The sequence below is a fragment of the Rhineura floridana genome, chromosome 3 (assembly GCF_030035675.1).
Source record: "Rhineura floridana isolate rRhiFlo1 chromosome 3, rRhiFlo1.hap2, whole genome shotgun sequence".
In the NCBI taxonomy this organism is placed as follows: domain Eukaryota; kingdom Metazoa; phylum Chordata; class Lepidosauria; order Squamata; family Rhineuridae; genus Rhineura; species Rhineura floridana.
In genome coordinates this window covers 67,056,947-67,078,215 of record NC_084482.1, presented here as the reverse complement: position 1 = coordinate 67,078,215, position 21,269 = coordinate 67,056,947, and the positions used below count along the sequence as shown (strand labels likewise).

The following is a 21,269-nucleotide window of genomic DNA, read 5'->3' as shown; positions in this document are numbered from 1 at the left end:
GCTTGAGAGGCAGTCTCCATGTGGCAAAGGAGGTATTTCTGTCCAGGCAAATTGTGGCCTGCCTAGCCCCCTTTTTGGTGCGGCGATGGCAGCAGCATCACCAGCACCTCCCCACAGCCTATCCAGACTTCCCCTCAGTTTGGCTCCCATTGCAGCAGTGTAGGCTTGCTTCAGGCAACCTTGGCTTGCTCACTGGCCGCCCTCTCTCACTTGCCTGAGCTCTTCCCTCACAAACAGGGAGGACAATAGGGAGGGTGAGCTGTTTGTTGTAGCTGGCTGCACATGTGCACAAGAACGCTAGCATGACAGACGAGTGTGAATGTAGTAGAATGGGCTCCTGCTGGGAGGAAGGGTGGGATATAAATCAAATAATAAATAAAATAAATAGAGAGAGAGATGTAGCCATGGAAAGACAGAGTGAATAGCCCTTTTGGCCCTTCTGCTGAAAGGAGGACCAGATCTGTATGGAATTCAGCGTAGTAAGTGGGAGGTTACACTACAAAGGTTCTTAAAAAGCTTCAAAAGGAGATCAGATGGCAGATTTGCTATAGTGAAATAAGCTGTGTGTGTGAACAAGCCCTTATTAGAAAAAAATGATTTTTGAACAAGTTTAACTTTAAACTATAAAGTTGGATCAGATGAGTGAAGAGCAAGATGTCATATGGACTGACTGCAGTCTTAGACTGCATAGACAGCATGATAAATGGGGAAAAAGACAAAAGTTCTGCCTCTTTTATTTTTTAGGCAACCCAATGAGCAAATGGCCAAAACCTCAAGCTCTTCCCCAACGACAGTCGCCAACAGCCCTCTTTCTCCTGGGAAGGGAACCTTTTCAGGACAATCCTGCATTTCGTCTCTCAAACCAGGTCCTCTTCCATCCAATCTGGATGACCTAAAAGTAAGTGTTATGTGAAAAAGTGGATGCAAAGAATTAAGCTTCCTGTGTGCACTATGTAACTACATGTGGAGGGAATGTCTGTTTCCAGCAAACATACGGTGTTTTCTCTCTCTCTCTCTCTCTCTCTCACACACACACACACACACACACTCACACACACACACACACACACACTCACACACACTCACACAAACACTCTAGCATTCCAAATTAATCACAATTCAAATATTGCATAGATTGAATCGGTAGAGTTGTCAATACGGTCAACTGACCAAGTAGGGTCAGTAGACTGCATAGAAGAGAGCAACATATTACTTTCCAAACCTTAGAACTAATAAAATCCCACATTTTAGTTTGTTTGAAAACAGTTGGAGAGTCCACTTCTACACACTTTTCTTTCAATAACTTTGCTGCTTATGAATACAAACCAAAACACTAAATTTAGAAAAAAATTAACGCAAATGATTAAAGCTGATGCCAGTTTCAACTAGAATCTTAATCTGAGTCCCTGAGTGTGCACTAATAGACACAGGCATTTGCCTCAGGCTGTTGCTGTTCTTGAGAATACAGGCATCTCACAGGAAGGCAGGCAATGGATTCAACAAGCTCTGATGTTCCGCTGAGATAGTCTTCACCCAGAGGACTTACCTCTGCCAAACAAAAAAGCTGCAGCTCATAGGGAAGGGCAGGAAAAGGTCTCCTTGGGAGTAAAGAGGACTGGCTGGAAAGGGAGCCTCTCCTTCTCCCATTTTCTAAAGTAATGCTGCTCTAACTACACCTGAATGAGTGTTAAAACTGGCCAGAAATGCATTGGGTGTGGGCATGCAATCCTGCTTCAGACTTGTTACAATAAACATATGCAATTTGAATTTAGAGAGCATAACATCCCAAACAATGCCAACAGAAATATGACATGAGAGATGTCAGTGTAATTGTGTGCAAAGCAGCACAGGTTAGTGCTGTGGGCGTTGGGCTTACCTTATAGGCACCTTTCTACTCTGCTATTCTTGGTTCTGTCCAATCCAGTTAATAGTAGCCATTTTAGAGACCAAGCTTTACCCTCCCCAAATTCTGCCATCTTTATCAGCACAAATAATCTCAGGTTTAGATTTGAGTCAATCTTAAGCCTGTTGCTACTATGTCATAAAGTTGAACTGAAGAGCAATATTGACACTGACTTAAATGGCTTTCATTCCAGGTGTCAGAGCTGAGACAGCAGCTCCGAATAAGGGGCCTTCCTGTATCAGGTACAAAAACAGCCTTGATGGAACGTCTGCGGCCCTTCCAAGAGTGCAGCGGGGGTTCAGTGCCTGGCTTCAATGAGATAACTACTGTCACCTTCCCAGTGACCCCAACAAACTCTCTCTCCAGCTACCAGTCGCAGTCCTCAACCAGTCTGTTATCCAATGGCTTTTACCACTTCGGCAGCACCAGCTCTACTCCACCGATCTCCCCAGCCTCCTCTGACCTATCAGTCAATGGCTCCTTGCCGGACAGTTTCAATGAAGGACCAATGTCTTCCCCACAGTTTGTCTTGCACCCTTCCCCTGTGCAAGGTAGATGTGAAGAAAACCTGATGGGAAGCGGTAATAGAGCTGGCATCCAGCTTGATGTGGAAAGGGTTGACACAGAGAAAGATAAGATGCTGGTAGAAAAGCAGAAGGTCATCAATGAGCTAACCTGGAAATTGCAACAAGAGCAAAGGCAAGTGGAAGAGCTGAGGATGCAGCTCCAGAAACGTAAAAGGAGCCACGGATTGGAGGAGAAGCAGCCCTCTTCACGTTTCTTTGGTTTTCCAATCAAGCAAGAAAGCCCAGCATCCAGTTGCCCCTTTGCCTCTAAGCAAGCTGCCTTGAAAGCCCAGGCCAGCAACCCTGACATGTTGGGTAACCATGGGACACCTCAGCTGCCCCAACTTGTAAATAGCCATTGCATGGAATCTTCAGGACAGAATGGCATACTGTCCTCCACATTCCTAAGCCCACAGTGCTCTCCCCAGCATTCTCCACTAGAGGCAGCAAAGAGTCCACAACACATCAGTCTTCCACCCTCACCAAACAGCCATTACCTCCTCTCTGTGTCCCCCAGCGCTCAGGGAGAAGGACGCAGCAGCTCTCCGCAGCCCAGTAGCCACCTGCGAACAGCTCCAGTAAGGAAACGTGTTGTTGTTGTTATCAGGGGACCCAGGGTTAGGAAAAGCTGTTAGATCTGGACAACTTCATGCAGATGTAGTTACTGAAGCTCCCATGGTATCCAGGCCTCCAGCTGTTTAGAGCTTTAAAGCACTTTGCATTGTGCTGAGAAATGAACTGTGCGCCAGTACAGGCGTTTCACAGCTGGCAAGTTGTATTCTCTTCCAGGCATCCAGTCCCTGTTAGCCATCTAGCTGCTGCATTTTGAACAGTCTTCAAAAGCAGCCACGCATATGATACACTGCAAGAGTCCAAATGGTACAATATTAGAGCATATATCACCGTGGCCAGGCTTTCCTGGAGGGCACAGTTAGCACATCAGCCAAGCTACATATCATTAAAGCTGCTTCTGCCTCTGGTGATAATGCTGGGTCTAATTAGCATCCCAGACTGTGAAATCGAATAAATAAATAAATAACCTCAGCCGTGCAACCCCAATCAGAAGAGTTACCCTTCTTGTTTAGTTGAGAAACTGGGCTGGTGGTATGGCATATGTGAGGGTGAACATTCATAATTAAAATGTCCACATGGCCAAAGAACTTAGCAGAGCAGCGAAAAAGAATATGAAAATTCTGAGCCATCCTATATCCTGATAGCTCTGGGAAAAGTATGAAACTTTACTTAACCAGGCACTCATTCTTGCTGGCAGTTGGCAACAAAACTACAGTATTGGCATTACCAGCCCTCTCAGCTTTCTAGGATAAGCCAATACTAGGACAAGGGTGGGTGGATACAGGGACTGGCGAGTGCATGGGCAAGATGATGTTTCTCATCATAGTAAGCCTCTGTCATTTCATCCTTGTCCTGAAGCCTGTTGTTGTCTGTGATGTAGTTGAGGGGGGAAAGACCTTTGGCTTTCTGAAAGAGGAAATCCAAATGTTGCTGTCAAAAGGAAGCATGTGATTAAGCAAATGGTTGCAAGGTGCCACACATTGCGGAATTTTGTCCACCTGCAAGTCTGCATTTTCTACTTGGTCCTTTTAGCACAGTGTTTTAAGGCCTTCAACAGAAAGAGGCTTGAAGAGCTGCAGTTGGGCCTCGGGCTTGTGGTTCCCCACCCTTGATCTACAGTCATTCTCTCTACCCTTTGCCCTGGGGGCTATGCAGTATTTGGAGGGAGTCTTGCATGAAGGAAAAATGTTGATGAAAGTGTAAGCTGGAGCATCTTGATTAGCCAGGTATTATTGTGCCTCAGTCACAACTTCCACTGTTGATTTGTATTCATGTTACCTAACTGCCTTTCAAAGATGATGGTATACGTGTAACAGGGTTGTTCAACTTGTTCAGAGGGCATTAAGAACCCTGACATTTTCCACCAACTTTTCTCCATGTATACCTTAATAGGCACTCTTGAAGCCCCTGTAAGTCTTCCCTAACCATTCAAAAGAAAGCATATCCCCTAAGCCAGCCATCCTTTACTGTCAGAAGCTGTGCTTTTTCTGTAGTGGGTGGGTGGGTGGGTGGGGGGGTACAAGGTTATTTCAAATTTCCTAAGCAGAATGCCAGGAGGGCTATTATCAATGGTCAAGTTGTTTGCACAGCAAGCGAGCTGCGCTTCCAGAGCCTTGACTTCTTTCCCGTTTCCCCAGAATTTGCATCAAGATCACCTTATTGACAGTTGATTTCCCCCAGTGTACAAGAGGTAAATTTATGGATGCAACTGCAGAGGAGCACAGACTTGTCCCAAGCTTGACTTGATTCCTGTGATTGATTTTGCTCCCATATAGGTACCAGCACAAGGTGGTCAGAAGTGTTCCATTCTGTCTCCCAGCTTTTGTAAGTCAAATGCTGCCCTCCCAGAGGGAAAACAGCCACCACCCTATGCTGATGCTGTGAAGCAGGTAACTGTTGGCACTGGCTATACTATGCTTGGCTGCAGATGGTTTGTTTGGACTGTTACGTAGCTTCATAGAGCCCACATGAGTGAAACCAGCAGATTTCTCACTGCTTTGAAAGTTTGATTTACCATTTAGAAAGGGTTATATGCAGTTAATTGGATTTTTTTAAAAACCCCAAATTCCTTCAGCCTCTGATTTGTTCAAACATTGACCAAGGAGCTGAAGGGAGAGTCAGCATACCCTGGCAAGAGCAGGAACTCTTGACACATTTCACTTTCCATTCCCGGGTTAAGTAACCATGTGAACAAGAACAGGCATGTGATTTCTGTGGAGTGGACCTCTGAGTTTTTAGAAGAAACAGAATATGTGAATGACTCAAGTTGGTAAGCTACAGCTGTGGCTGACACAATCCAGAATGCTTTGTTCAGGTAGATACACCTGAGAGCATTGTAGGATATTTCCTAAAGAGGTGATTACACTGGGTCACACAAAGTGGAGAGGTGTGCGTGCATGCGTGCGTGTTAACAGGAACTAGCTGGAGAGGCCACAGTCCTAATTGTATTTACTGAGAAGTAAGTACCAGTGAATGTGGTTGGATTTCCTTCTCAGTAAACGTGATTAAGACCAGGGTGAACATCTGAATGAAGCAGAGATTAGTAGAAAGTATTTCATTTCCATTTGAGAGGAAGATTTATTTTATTTCACTGAGACGTGTATGAACTGTAATGGCACATAACATTGTGTTATTTGTAATGCATACCAGCCCATATATTCACAAAAAAACTGCTCAAGGTATTCTGGGAGATATGCTGTAGCCATACAGTTACTAAGGGATCATTGTTTGTTTAAGAAGCCTATCAAGTCAGACCAGCCTGGAGCACATTGAGTATTCCATCCTCCTTATAGGTCTGAGTCTTCAGCTTTCTCCTGAAAACATGACATCTCAATCAGTCAAAGTTGCTTTTTAGAGTATTGTAGTGTGTGGCTCTAGTGCCAACTTTGTAACTTCATTTACTTGTCTTCTTGCTGTAGCAGATGACCCGAAGTCAGCAGATGGATGAGCTGTTGGATGTGCTTATTGAAACTGGAGGTAGGTGATGTCTCTAAGGCAAGGCACTTGGTTCTGATCAAAGAAAACATGATCCAAGCATCTGACTGACAAAAGAGGACACACTGTGACTCTTCCCATTATAGACTAACTCTCCTCACTGCCTTAAACAGCAAAAGCAGAGAACTTGCCCTTATCCAGTTGGTCCCAGTAAGCCAATTTTAAGCCAATTGCCTATTGAAAAATGTAGCCATGGACATGACCCATTAAAGAAAGTGCTGTCCACAAGGTGCATTTTCTTGATGGGTTTGTTTTCAGCAGTCAGGAACCACTTTGGGAGCTTAGCTGCTACTGGTAGCCAGCAGTCAGCAGCAGAGATTGTTTCTCTTTATTTAATAATGTTATGCCTTGCGTCTCCAAGATTGAGATGGCTTAAAATTAATAAGAGCAGTATAAATTAAACAGCAGAGCAGCACAGTCCAGGTAAAATGCAAATACTAAAACTAAAAAGAGATATAAAAACAGCAGGAAAAACAGTACACCAAATTAAAAGGCCTAGGAAGAATAAATTCTGGTAAGAGCAGATGCCAGGCATATGGGCTCAGGGAGAATATCCCAAACGGGGTGTCAAAAGGCTCTGTAGAGACAAATTAAACTTTGTCACATAGTCAGGGACAAGACAGAAAAATTGTTTTGAGCTTATCTGTTCCTTACCAGACGTTTGTATTTCTGCACTGCCTCTAAGCTCTCTTGCCATCAGAATGTAACACGTTAAAAGAGGAATGAACTTTAGAGCCTGCATTCAGTCACATAACTGCTTTAATTTGTTGAGTGACTCAGGAACAGAAATCTGTACTCTGACTACTACGACATGTGTATTGGTACCAAGGGTGTGTTCTTGTTGTGTCACAGTGTGTAGCGGGTTAGGAAGACCAATGCAAAGTCAAGTATCTCTGCATACCTTACTGAGACAAGATAATAGAGGCATCAGCTTTCAGAGGGTACACTGTACGACTACCACATTTCCCATTAGTTCCATTCTGTCTCTCCACAATAAGGTTCGCTGAAATGCTAAAGCAGGGGTGGCTAAACTGTGGTGCCCCAGATGTTGTTGGACCCCTACTCCCATCAGCCCTAGGCAGCATGGCCAGTGGTGAGTGATGATGGGAGATGGACTCCAGTAACATCTGTGGGGCCACAGGTTAACCCATACCTGTACTATAAATTGCTAATGCGAAGTGCATACGGATGTTGGGCGTAGATTGCTCGACTGTGATCATAGGTCCTTATATGCAATTCTCACAGAGGCCTACTGGGATAATTGGCTCCAGCAGGCTTTGTTGGTGGGCTCTTGTTGGGTCCATATCAGGTGTTTAGGAGGAGTCTTAGGATGGAGGAACATGGGTGATACCACCCCAATTTCAGTGATCATGGGCAGAGGGAAATATAGCCATGGGGATGTGGTTAATTACCATAGAAGATGCGGGCAAGGCTATCTGTGCCTTGTTCCTTGCTGCCACTCCTTTCATGGAGGGGTTCCTCATTGCTCATCTGCTGTGCCCACTGGCCTGTGTGTGTTGTTTAATGCCAGATCGGTACACAATAAGATCACTCTCATCTATGATTTGATTGTGGACGAAGGTGCTGATTTGGTGTGCATTACCGAGACCTGGGTGGGTGAGCTGGGAGGAGTTGATCTGACCCAGCTTTGCCCACCTGCATACTTAGTGCAACACCAGCACAGGCTGCAGGCGCGGGGGGTGGGGAGGAGTTGCTGTGGTCTACAGAACTTCCATCTCTGTCACAAGGAAACCACTCTGTCTTGGAGCTGGCTGTGAGAGCCTGCACCTGGTGACGGGCCGAGGAGATAGTAAAGTAGGGTTACTGCTGGTGTACTGTCCACCCCGCTGCCTGGCAGCTTCTCTGACCGAGCTGGCGGCTCAGCTGTGGTGTTGGAGGAGCACAGAACGATAGTGCTGGATGATTTCAATGTCCATGCAGAGGCTGCCTCTAGTGTTCCGGCTCGGGACTTCATGGCCTCCATGACGACCGTGGGGCTGTCTTAAGTTGTTATTGGCCCAACACATAGGGCAGGGCACACCCTCGACTTGGTTTTTGCTCCAGATGGAGGAAGGGGTGGTCTGGAGATGGGGGGGTGGATGTCACCCCATTGTTATGGTCAGATCACTTCCTGGTGAAGTGTAGACTTATGGCTCCAATCCTTCCCTGCAGACGTGGTGGACAGATTAAGATGGTCCACTCCTGGAGGTTAATGGAATCCATAGGATTCCTAAATGCCCTGGGGGAGTTTCCAGTAGATAGAGCAGGTGAACCTGTTGAAGCCCTTGTCATGCTGTGGAACAGCAAGGCGCGTTGGGCTCTTGACACAGTTGCCCCCGAGCGCCCTCTCTGGCACTGTGGAGCCCGGTTTGCACCTTGGTACACCAGTGAGCTAAGGCCAATGAAACAGGCTGGATGACTGCTACAGCACAAGTGGTGAAAGATGTGCTGTGCGGTTGATCGGGCACGAGTAAAACATCATAACCGTGCCTACTGTGTTGCGATGAGGGCGACGAACAAGGCCCACTTCTCTGCCTCCATCACATCCTCAAGTAGCGTCCAGTGGAGCTTTTCTGTATTGTCAGGGGTCTATTGACATCAACTCCAGGAAATGGAGTTTTAGACCCTTTGGAGGCCCACTGTGAATTGTTTGCAAGGCACTTTGAGGGTAAAGTTGCTTGCCTCAGTAGCAGTCTTGATCCACCATCCACATCTAGTGTAGTCCCTAATGAGGTGTCCAATGCAACATCTGCTGCAACTTTTTGGGAACAGTTTCAGTTGATGATGTGGCCAGCAACGTGTCCCCTCAACCCTTGCCCTTCTTGGCTTATTAAAGCTTGCTGAGGGGGGTTGACCGAGTGGATCCAGGGTGTGGTCAATGCATCGTTGCAGGAGGGAGAGGTTCCAGGCGCCTCGAAAGAGGCGGTGATCCGACCACTCCTGAAAAAACCCATCCTGCACCCATTGGTTTGTGACAACTACCAATTGCAAATACCCCCTTTTTAGGGAAGGTGATTGAGAGGGTTGTGGCGCAGCAATTGCAAGTACTCTTGGATGAAACAGATTCTCTTGACCCATCCCAGTGTGGGTTCAGGCCTGGTTATGTGACTGAATCGGCCTTGGTCGCCCTGCTGGATGACCTTTATCAGGAGAAGGACTGGGGGAGTGTGACCCTGTTATTACTTGATCTCTCAGCGGCTTTTGATGCCATTGACCATGGTATCCTTCTGGGCCGACTTGGTGAGATGGGTATTGGAGGCACTGTTTTACAGTGTTTCTGATCCTATCTCCAAGGTCACTGTCAGAGAATAGCATTGGGTGACCGTCTTTCAGGCCCCTGGCAGTTGTGCTGTGGGGTGCCGCAGGGTACCATCTTGTCCCTCATGCTGTTTAACATCTATATGAAGCCCTTGGGAGCAGTCATCAAGAGATTTGGGGCTAGGTGTCAGCAGTACACTGACAATACCCAGCTGTATTTCTCCATAATGTTTGAATCAAGAGAGGCCGTGCAAGCCCTTGACTGCTGCCTGGACTCAGTGGTGGGCTGGATGAGGGCCAATAAACTGAGTCGGAATCCTAGCAAGACAGAGGCACTGTGGGTTGGTGGTTCCCATGTTCGGGTAATTGGTCAGTTGCCTGCTTTGGATGGGGTTGTACTCCCTCTGAAAGAGCAGGTTCGTAGTCTGGCAGTGCTCCTGTATCCATCTTTGCCACTAGAGGCCCAGGTTACCTTCGTGGCTAGGATTTCCTTTTACCAGCTTTGGCTGGTAAGACAGCTGTGGCCAATTCTGGACTGGGCTAGCCTGACCACTGTTGTCCATGCACTGGTAACCTCTAGGCTGGATTACTGTAATGCACTCTATGTGGGGCTGCCCTTGAGGTTGGTCCAGAAGTTGCAGCTGGTGCAAAATGTGGAGGTGAGACTGCTCACTGGGGCAGGATATTGCCAACATGTCACCCCGCTGCTGAAAGAGTTGCACTGGGTTCTAGTTTTGGTGTACAAAGCCCTATGTAGCTCAGGACCAAGATACCTGAAAGACCGTCTTACCCCTTATATACCCAGTCGATCACTGTGCTCTGCAGGTGAGGGCCTCCTGCAGATACCAGCTTATCAGGAGGTCCATACTGCACAACATAGGAAACGGACCTTTAGCGTGGCGGCACCTACTCTTTGGAATTCCCTCCCTTTAAATATTAGGCAGGTGCCATCTCTGTTATCTTTTCGGCACCTTTTAAAGATTTCCTCTTTCAACAAGCCTTTTAAGTTGAGACCTATCCTAGTCTGCATTGGAATTGCTTTTTAATGTTTTTTTAAAACCTTTTTTTAAAAAAACAATGTTTTTAACCCTTTTTTAAAAGATGCTTTTAAAGCTTTAAAAAAAATGTTTTTAAAGTTGTTTTGTTTTAATGTATTTTACAGTGTTTTTTTATTATGTTTTAAAGTATTTTAGTGCTTTTGGTTGCTGCCCTTCTGGATGGATAGATCAGAGAGAGGGAGAGGGGGAGGGGGGGAGAGGGGCTTGTCTTCACTAGCTTCCAGTTGCTCCAGCACTCCTCCACCCATCTTTCCCCTCTTACCTTATTTTTACCAAGGTATTCCCCCACTCTCTCTCTCTGATCATGTATTTCTCTGACTTCACTTATAGCAGTCCTCACCTTGTGGATGGATATCATTCAGGCACATGCTACACTCCCTGACAACCACCTATACAAACCCTCTCTTGCACTAGCACACTGCCTCTGGCTCCTCTGTGACCTTTCCGGTCCTCTCACACAGGCATTGCTAGTTAAACGTTATAGGCTCCCTGAAACACACGTTCTTCTGTGCCAGTTTGATCTAGCATAACATCACACAAGGTTATATCCAGGAAAAATATCCACGGCCTGCTTCTTGGTGCTGCTGCATTGGCCACCTCACTCTGTAGATGGTCTGTCTTCTTGAGACACCTTGACCACTGAGGTGCTAAATATTTTGTATTGTGGGGCAACCTGGGTGTATGGCACAGTAGTTCAAATTGTTGAGCTGTTCCTGATCTGGCTTTTTTTTCTTGGCAAATAGAAATGCCTGCAAATGCCAAAGAGGACCGCCCTTGTCTTCAGAAGGTGCCTCAGATAACAGTGTCTTCAGGGACCTCTGCTACATCCTCACTACTAAAGACATCAGCTTCATTTGAGCAAGGCCCCTCCGGTCAGCTCTCCTTTGAACACTGCCCTAGCAGCGACAGTCATCTGGAAATCTTGTTAAATTCCCACAGCCCTCTGGGGCGGTCGAGTGAAATCGCCTTCCTGAAAGTAGGTGGCGAGGAGCCACACTTCAAAGGGGCAATGGAAGGATTTTCTAGCAAAACTGCGGATGAACTGCTTGCACCACATGAGATTCTGCCAACTCCCCTCTCGCCCATGGAGACTCAGCTGTCTCCCTCTTCTGCTGAAGGATTTGGATTGCACGTGAGTTTCACAGAGTCTCCCTGGGAAACAATGGAATGGCTGGATCTCACTCCGCCTAGCTCAGCCAATGGTTTTGGCTCCCTCACCACCACAGGGCCCAGCATCTTCAACATTGATTTCTTAGATGTTACTGATCTCAACTTGAACAGCACCATGGACCTGCACTTACAACAGTGGTGAACAGAATAAGCTCTATGAGTCGGGTTGTAGCCAGCCACAAATGGATTTCCATGAAAGGGACTGAGAGACTATATCCAAGAGCCCTGGTACTTCCTATCCAGGGAGAAAAAACTGGAGTCACTTTTCCCAGGACATAATTTATCTTTTCGTTACAAATGGAATCGCCAGATAATAATCTCCCACACCTCCAAAGCAAACCCCTAGCACAAGATCTTCCTCCTTCATAAACAGATCCCAAGTCCTGCGACGCATTGCTAACCTCAGTGGTTTCCAAACCTCTTCCAAGGAAAGCTAGTTCTGCAGTGGAACTATAGTTGGTATGCACCTATCAGCATTATCCCTAACATCTGTCATCCTTATCAAGTTGATCTGCTATATTGTCTCTGCTACCTTGTTTGATTCACTTATGGCTTCCAGCACCCTACTTGAGAGCTGTTCCTTTTCATCCCTATCATTTTTTAAAGTCAGCTCACTAAAAAGCATTGCCAGACCAGTAACATCCAAGCCCTTTCACAATACAAATCCTTCCTTAGGAGTTCACTGAACATTTCTGTCTCTTTGCCCTGTCTCTCTCCCCCCCCCCCCCCATGTTAAAGGTACTTGCAACAGAACTAAAGCAATATCTTGTTATGGGGTGGGCACTCACCTTGAAGAGAACCCAGAGTAAAAAAGAAGCAAGTGCAGAAATGAGTGATATTTACTTGGGGAGGATCATGGCCCTCCTCAATTTTCTGTTTTAAAGGTACATTCCTCCTTTTAAAAGTACTTTGCTCATGTCTTCTTTTTTTAATTGAAATATAAACATATATTTAATTTGATATACAGATAAATAAATCTAACCTTTCCATACACATTATTACAATCAATCATATATTGATATAAAATATTGTTCATAAGTGTACAATTCCTAAAATCAGATCAACAATAAATTTACAACAAGCAATACAGTAATTATCACCTATAAAATAGGGAAAGGTTTACCAATTATAATACTGTTTTGAATTGCAAAATCTTTAAAGGGCACTCATTCTTCCTCAAATCTATTTGCATTTGTTTTCCCTTCGTATGTGGGGCGGGGAACCTTGGCTCTTCAAATGTTGCTGAACTACAACTTCCATCAGCCTTAGCAAGCGTGGCTAATGGCCAGGGATGATCAGAGTTATAGTTTAGCAACATTTGTAGGGCCAAAGGTTCCCCACATCTGGTATATACCAAATACCTTTATTCAATATAATAAATAGGTAATATGGAACATGTTATCAGAAATATTTAAGCCATTCCTGTTAATTTGGAGTACCAACTGATTAAGTACCATGGAGTACCAATAATCCATTAATAACATCAACAAAAGAGAAATAAAAGGCTAATTAATTCAGCAAATTCAGTTCAGTTGGGCAGTATAAAAATAGTCACTATAAGTAACCAAAAGAGAATAGATAACACCAATCTTTGTTGACTTAAACTTTTGTTGTTGTTGTTAAAGCCTATAATCCAACTTGGGTACATTACTGACTCCAGCACCCTACAAGGTCCCTCTAAGTGCATGCTAAATCCTTTAGCATCACCAAGGTGTGCCGTTATTAATCTGGTGAGCCAGAGATGACATCCCGGTCTGTTGTCTTGTATCCCTCCTTTGCAATTCCCAACTGGAGTACAGCCTCTGTTCCCACAAGCGGAGTATCGACAGGTAGAGAAAGCAAAAGTGCCCCTAGTCCCTCTCTAACATGGTCTTATGTTTAAGCTGATTGACGTGCATATAAGGACATTCCTAAGCTTCAAATGAGAGTTGTTTAATACATCAACTACAACAGTGAAGCAGAGTTCTAATATTTAGCGTGAAGATCCAAGAGATTTTACAAGGGCTGAACCAAACAAGAATTATCAGGATTGGAAATTCCTAGTCACAGATAATTGGTTGTTCCTCTCAAGCATTCCTGATCTGGCAAAGGTTTCCCTGAAACTATTTGAAAGAGTGATGTTTAAACAGCATCAACAAGTGAATATTGTGAACCAAAGACTAAGTCTACTATTGTGAAAGTTGGCCAACTTTTCCCCTACAGGCTGATCTTTAAACACTTTGGCCTATTATCTTCATTATTTAAATGCAGATATTAGAATACCCAAGTCAATGACAGTACAGGCTGCAGTATGGTTTTCTCTGTAAGTTAAAATAGATATGTAGGCAGTACCATGCACGACCATCAAGCTGCTGATAGAATGCTCACACCCATTATTGCAAAGGACACACCCTAGAAAGGAGTGTCCCAAGTTTTTATCTAGGGTTCAAGGCTGGACCTCAGCAGGCCCAGCTATGCAGCAACCATTTCCCAGCCCATAATCTTTATACCAAGCAGCAAAGATTTATGTTCCTAACACAGCTACTTCTTAAGGTCAGACCTGAATATTGTAATATATCATTCGGATGTTACCACACAAAAAACTATGTAGTGATGATCACTCCACCACTACATATAAACAAGGTTATTTTATGAGCAAACCACTAACTGTTGGACGTTACCAGAAATATACCCTTTAGAAATGGAAGCACAGAGGACTTGCATTCTTCCTTTTTACAGTAGTTCTTTCCACCACAGTGTAAAGGGCCCACCCCTCAGCCACTATTCCAAACTATACATTGATCCACCTGAGCGACAGTACACTTCTGTGTAAGCGAAACTCTTTACATCACCTGGTATTCAGGAATATAATTGGGATCTGTTTTCTACCCAGGTTTTCATTATTTCAGTGAATAGTAACCACTGAATGTTATAATTTGTCTATAAATGGTTAGCAATTTCCTTAATCCCCAGTGACTTAACATTTTGTCTTCTTGAATATACCTTTCACCCCAGCTAGGTATTTTTCATTCTAGCAAGTTCAAAACATCTTGCCTCTCCTCAGTTTGGCTTTTGCCGGTAGGCCAAATGCAGCGGTTAGGGTTAGGAAGCAGAGATTAGTCCTTCGTGAGAAGGGCAACCTAAATCTTGCCCAATAGTTGAGTCACGTTTATTGAGATCGATGGAAGTAGTGAAGAAGCAAAAGTCCAAATGGCACTTTAAATCTAGCCAGCTTGGCTCAAATCTGGGATGGGGGAATGGTTTCAAACCAATTACACCACTGCATCTACAGTTAAGGAAATCCAGTTTGAATTGAGTCACTATATTGGTGTAGGAGCTTTGCTTCTGCTTCCTGTCTCATCAACTCAAACTGAAAAATGGCAGGGTAGCTGCTGTAAGACCAATAAGTGACAGGTGCATCATGCTTCAAGATACAAGTTAAGCAGGCCAGCAAATAAGCCTTTAAAACAATCTATTATTATGTTTATTATGTGTTTGTTCCTGTGCTGTAAATTAATACAGCAAGCAGTAGCAGAGACATATGTTGATAGGGAAGAGCAAACCAAACCAAATCCTTATACTATATAGATACTTCCATACTGGCAACTCTTAGCAGTACCCAGTCATTGCTCTCCAGCTGTAGGCTACATGCACTTTCCACACGTGCAGTGGGGGGTGGATATAGTACTTGTTTTATGTGTACATCCACTACGATCCATTCACTCTATTGCAGCCTTTCCCAACCAGTGTGCCGCCAGATGTTGTTGGACCAACTCCCATGAGCCTCAGCCAGCATTGCCAATGGTCAGGAAAGATGGGAATTGTGGTCCAACAACATCTGGAGGCACACTGGTTGGGAAAGGCTGCTCTACTGTATATAACATAGATATGGCAATGGGGCAAGGACAACTGGGACCATGCCATTTATTTTATTATAAATTAAAGAATTGATTAATCACTTTTAATGCTATTGGTTACTTTTATGGCTTTTTAAAAAAGAGCACTTTTTGTCTTAAGAGAACAGTAAAAAAATAAAATGATGCTAAGATGATAGCTACAAGACAGACAGACTGTTTTTAAAAATCATTTTTTGAAAAATTGAGCTAAAATATTTTTTGGTTTAAGTGCAATTGTGTGAATAGTTCAGGTCTTAAAAAAGAGACAAAAAGGGTTCTAGCACAAATGAAAAGATTGTATACAAGGCAATAGTGATGGTGCATCAAAGTAGACGGCTAGCAATAGGTTCACCTGCACAATATGTCACTGCATACATAAAATCCATGCATCTTAAAAAGGGTGGAAGAGTGGCACTGTGGTGCTCTGCAACTGTGGAGACAATACTAGTCACATTTGCTTTGAGCTGAAGAGGTGGAAGAACCACAAGGAAAATCATAGGAAACAGTTCGACAACACCGTGTAGATGCCCCATAACAACAAAGCATGGCTATTCCACACTAGATACCTAGCACAGCAGCATGCAACATCACTATGTACATTCTACTACAGCATAACAAAGGTGAACAAGCCCACAACAGACAATTGGACAAGCTAGCTGTATTCAATACACTGTATCAGTTTGAAGAATTTCCTTGCAAGTTCAACCTTTGCTGTCTCTCTTCACACAGTGTTGCATCTGTCTTTCGAGATGGAGCCCACCCAGACATCCCTTTCTTCAGCATATCTTCCCAGTGATCTACACTATGTATGAAGCAGTCTACTGAAGTTATAGTCAATCTTTTAAATGCCCCAGGCTAATGAAACGAAGTTCACATTTGTGGCATAGAACTAGCCGGTGTACAATACTGACATCCACAGTATTTTTGTGCCTTAGCCATTGTTCTTCTGGATTTCCTGCCAAGTCTCGTCTGTAGTGTGGGGAGCTGGGTGACAATCCCATGCAAGGTCTTCAAGAGAACGGCTGTGAATCCACATGTGAAGAGGAGGAGCTTGTTCTTCTCAGCTAATTGGGTACTTTGCAGTATTAGTAAATCCGCCAATGTTGTTGTTTCTTCTGTAAGCCTCTGTGCATTACAATTCAGAAAGGTCTGACGAAGTGGGTGGGGGATGAGAAATAGCTTGTGGCTGTTTTCTATGGACCTAGATAGTTTCTGAAACTTTGTAAAAGTATTGCAAACCAAAGACTATTACAAAAACATTCACCAAGTATGTGTGTATGTAATATTTGTGTTACTGGAAAGGCATTTGTTGGAAACTCAAGGCAGCACAGAAAGGACCGTGTATGCTCAAGTGTCTTCTTGGCTGAAGAGTAACCTGGACCAGGAGAGCTGTCTCTGCAGACCTCAATATGTATGGAACTCCAGCCTCACTAGGGTGATTAAACTCCGGAGGCTTAAGCAGGGGAAGAACCAACAAAGGGCTTTAATAGTGCTGCATGTTGTATAAAAATGTTTAGTGTTTTATAAGGTCACTATTTAAAGCATGATTTTTCTATTGTACAAACGTTCACAGTGCACTGATAGGATAGAATCCTTCGCATGCTAGTTTTCTTTTACCTTTTAATTTTAAATATGAAAAAGTTAGAAGTCATTCCATTGAGACTTTTTAATAGCACTTGAATCCAGAATAGTTAGGTGCTACACTGTCTTGCGATACTGGGTTTTTTTATCCTCCTTACTTAAAGGGATGCTGTCAACTACCCCATCAAAAAACTACACCACCAAACCACTGTAAATAAACACACTGCCTTACCTCTGTGACCACCACTGCCATACTTAATTAAAAGATTCCATGTGATGTCACACCAAGTTCTTGTTTTGCAGTTATTTTGCCACATGCAAGTTTTAACACCATTACAGTCTGCAGCAGATATACTGTTTTAGATTCTTTAGTGTCCTATTCCAAAAGGTTTAGCCTGGATTAGATTATATCTCATTTTACCTTTGCAAGTCAGTATGTGCAGAATGTTAGGATGAGCGACAGCAACTTAACCTGGCTTTGAAGCTTACTGGACAAATCCCAGCTGACAATTTAGCCACGTCAGTTTCTTGTCCTCTAATTGCTAAAGGAGAAGTGAAAAATGCAATTTCCCACTCTAATTCACTAAGAAATCAATTTTTTTTAAAAAAGCCGCCCTCCCAAAGATGCCAGAGATGGAAGAGACGCCTAAAGGCCTGAAGAATGCATGAGAATTAGTTGAACATAATTTCAGTGAATGTATTGAAACCAATAATACAAAAATACCAAATAGATGGAACAAGAAAAAGTCAAATAAAACCAAAATGGGAGGCAACTTGTTGGATAGTATTACAGAAGTGAAAGATCTTGATGGTAAGAGTAAATCAAACATAATAGAAACCAGCAAGAGGAGGTCACTTCCCAAAAGGCAAATTCAGTTTGAGGATGTATTAGCATAAGTGTTATACCCAGAGCACAAGAAGTAATCGGACCATTTATGTAGTAATGCCAAGCTTCAAATGCAGTACTAGTTATCCAGCTAAAAATAAAGATTGTATCCAATTGTGACAGAAAGCTCTTTGATCTAGCAGAGGCTTCCGTCAGCAGAATAGGGAAGGAGGCCATTTTTTGCCAATACCCCTTCCACCCTGCAGGCCTCCAAAATCTGTTCCATAGTTGGGGAATAGTGTGTTCAGAATAATGTGTGAGATGGCACAGGAAGCTGTGGCCACATCAACAAAAGTCACCTTCCTCCCCATTTTACTGATAAAAGTTCTTCTATCAGCACAAGGGACGTCACTGAATACAACACAGGAACAGCAGAACAGCATAACTGGTTTAGGGGAGCAAAAAATTGTTTAAAGAGCAAACAATGGTCAGGAGCAGCTGAGCTTCTTATGCTTCAGGGGGAAAACTTCAAAGTCTCACTATCCATTTTGGCCCTTCTTGCAAACATCAATAAATAGGGAAGCTTGGCCAGATGAAGAGGGTGTTTTTAAATTTCATTTAGCATTTATTGATTTCCCTATCACGTCTGACCTTATAGCAAGATCATAATTGCATCCTCGATATATTACAACTGACCTGCAGGCAGAAAAAAACAGAACTATTACAGTAATTCCATGTAGACTATTTTAAATAGAAGTCAACCAAGTCAAATCAGGAGAGGGTAAAAATAGCTGGAAGCTTTTAGAAGCCGTCATGTTGTCAAACTCCATTTTACTTACAGACAATAAGGCAATATCCCTGCACATCAGCTTCTCAATAAACTTTTAAACATTTTTCTATGATACAAGAAAAAAATTAACCATAGCTCACAATGTACAGTTCTTACACTATTTTCACAGCTTCTGAACACTATACATCTTTATAAACATAAACTGTAATATAAATGCTGCACCCTTAATATTATTACAATCTATGATTAATAGGCTAAAACAGTCTCTCTCTCTCTCAGACATCCACTGAGCCTGAAAGCTACCTCCATTTTGGGGGTTGACTGAATGGAAATGCTCTACTAACAAACATGGGGGCAGGGGGAGCATTGGGCTATGACAACTATCCATGTTTTGGCAGACACGAGGAACAGCCAGGAGGTATGCATATGCAGTTTGGGAGCATCTGGATGAGGTTGAAAATCCTCCACTCAAGTGAATTACAAGGAAGAATTACTGCATTGGAACAGTGCCGTTAGGCAAGTAAGATGGCCACCTCCAGTGGTGGACGGCTGGCGGCTTAACTGGCAATCTGGTCAGCTTCTGCACATGGAGGGGAAAGAGCATCATCTTGTCCTTTGTCTCGGGAGCAAAATGTCTTGAGGTGGCCCTGGTCCCAACTGGTTCCCACTTTAATATATTATCTCTTATGGGGTTGACCATATTTTTTCAGGATTAAAGTTTTTGCCCCATGATCCTATTAATCAGCTGGTATACTAGGGAAAATTGTTAACTGGCTATAGCAGTGGAGTCTTGTTATCACTGACCACACACTGTTAAGGCTTAGTCCCTTACAATTCTAGTCTTACATGTATAACAAGAAAAATTACTGAAATTCCAAGTATCTTTGGGCTTTAAAAAACACCACTTCCTTCTTGTCACTTGGAAGTCAATGTCTCAATGGATGCAGATGAGATGACAAAATACTAGTAATGGTTTAAAGGTCTTTTTTCTTGGTCTGGCAATATAATCTCTCCATTTCCTTTTTCTCTCACATGATTTGAAGAATCTAGCATTCCAGTTCTCTCAATTACCATTTTGTTAGGAAATCCTTCTCATAAAAACCAATATCCATGTCTAGATGGTCTCAGAATTCATCCACAAAATAAAATCAAACATTTAGTAACCCCTTTGCGACTGTTTTGGAAGTCCAGCTATTCAACTGATGTGGATGCACAAAGCTTATTTTATCTGATGGTGAATATCAGACATGAAGCAGAAATCCAAGTCACACCTGGAACTCCGTGAGAAGTTTCTATACATTTGGAGATCAGGAACAGGTCGATGGAGATGAATTGCAAATGTTTACTGATTAATAATGTAAAATAGCTCTTCACAATTGCAAACTGTTCGGTACCCTGTCAACTGTGAAATTTTAGCCTACAAATGAGCATGATGTAGTTAGAAATCAGGGGTCTCAGGCCAGTTAAATTCAACTGAGTAGTTTAATAATTCCTCAGGTAAAAGTCTTATCTCACCAGGTAACGATTTATAGGACACCTAGTTCTACTGAAGAGTGGCTTGCTTGGAAAATGAAACAATACATTATTCTCCATGAGTTCAAACTCATAATCTCTTATGAGTTTAATTAGCCTCTTTCAATGCAATGCATTTTTAATTTTTTTGGTAAAGATATAAACCATTTTATATTTTCACTTCTTTCTCCCTCTGACATATGAACTTCTGCTGAGCCACACTGTCTTTAAAACATACATTGTGACTGAAAAGCAACAGAATTTCAAATCAATTAATCTATTGCACTTTGTGAAGAAATATCTCCTCTTTGCCTTTTACTGGCTTTAGAAGGTAAAAGTAGCTCATTTGGCTGCACAAGTTCCTCTCTCCCCAAGCAGTTGCTTTATGTTCAGAATCAGACCAACGCCTAATTTTTCCTTTTAATTATCTGTAACAATTGGAAGAGTTTGAGAGAATAAAATCATTCCAGTAGCTGCTGAGAAGTCTCCAAGTCTAGAAATAAACTTTAGGTGCTATCCAATCATGGTCAACAAATAAAATGTTACCTATTTCCACATTTCATGAGTATGTCCACAAAAAGAGCAAACGGAGGTCTCTCTTTGACTGACACTAACACTGTGTGATCAGGTATTACATGGATGCACTTTATGTGACAATAATATACAGACAGAATGGAAGAAAAACACCAACATTATTGCACATGGTGTCTGGGCAAGCGTTAAAACACTGCAATATTGGGTGAAGATTCTGTACATCTTGCTTTCTCTCAGCACTTGCACTAGAGTTTTGACGTAGCAGCAGTATCAATCGACATACATTGGAGAGCTTGGAGTTGCTGGCATTTGATCCAAGATTTTACAAACATAGCACGCAACATCCACTGTTCGCTCCTCATACATTAGGATGAAGGGATGTTTCTGGGAGAAGAGAAAGGAACAAAACATATTCTCACTTTTGGAACACAGAAGGTCCCTACAGAAGATGTGTGAGAGTCCCAAGACTGCTTCCATGCAACATAACACCTCAGATTTGATGAGTTGCTACACTGAGATAATGGCTCACAAGATCCCTTCTAAGGGGTCTTAGCAGCAGCATGGACATATTCACACCAGAGAGAATCTAGGTGGGGTGCTGGTACAGTCCTTGGCCTTATACTATGCAG

At 43.2% G+C, this 21,269-nt stretch overlaps 2 protein-coding genes and 1 non-coding gene across 22 annotated transcripts in view; 1 reads left to right on the top strand and 2 right to left on the bottom strand.

Annotated features, from left to right (window-relative positions):
• The window catches only part of MYOCD (myocardin), a 400,168-nt gene extending 387,663 nt beyond the window's left edge, over window positions 1-12,505 (top strand). For 10 of the 11 annotated variants that reach the window (XM_061616448.1, XM_061616451.1, XM_061616447.1 and 7 more), the window contains 5 exons: window positions 745-898; window positions 2,097-3,047; window positions 4,818-4,931; window positions 5,961-6,018; window positions 11,096-12,505. In XM_061616448.1, the coding sequence (XP_061472432.1) occupies window positions 745-898; window positions 2,097-3,047; window positions 4,818-4,931; window positions 5,961-6,018; window positions 11,096-11,664 (1,846 nt within the window). In that variant the 3' untranslated portion in view covers window positions 11,665-12,505. The remainder of the gene's footprint in view (window positions 1-744; window positions 899-2,096; window positions 3,048-4,817; window positions 4,932-5,960; window positions 6,019-11,095) is intronic. The other variant, XM_061616454.1, reaches the window with a different exon arrangement.
• A 1,333-nt stretch (window positions 12,506-13,838) lies between these two features.
• Window positions 13,839-14,000, bottom strand: LOC133382660 (small Cajal body-specific RNA 16). The gene has a single exon (XR_009762044.1). It is a non-coding gene; the product is annotated as a small Cajal body-specific RNA 16 (non-coding RNA).
• Window positions 14,001-18,406: 4,406 nt separating this feature from the next.
• Window positions 18,407-21,269, bottom strand: part of MAP2K4 (mitogen-activated protein kinase kinase 4) — a 66,370-nt gene continuing 63,507 nt past the window's right edge. For all 10 annotated transcript variants that reach the window (XM_061616445.1, XM_061616441.1, XM_061616444.1 and 7 more), the window contains one exon: window positions 18,407-21,024. In XM_061616445.1, the coding sequence (XP_061472429.1) occupies window positions 20,911-21,024 (114 nt within the window). In that variant the 3' untranslated portion in view covers window positions 18,407-20,910. The remainder of the gene's footprint in view (window positions 21,025-21,269) is intronic.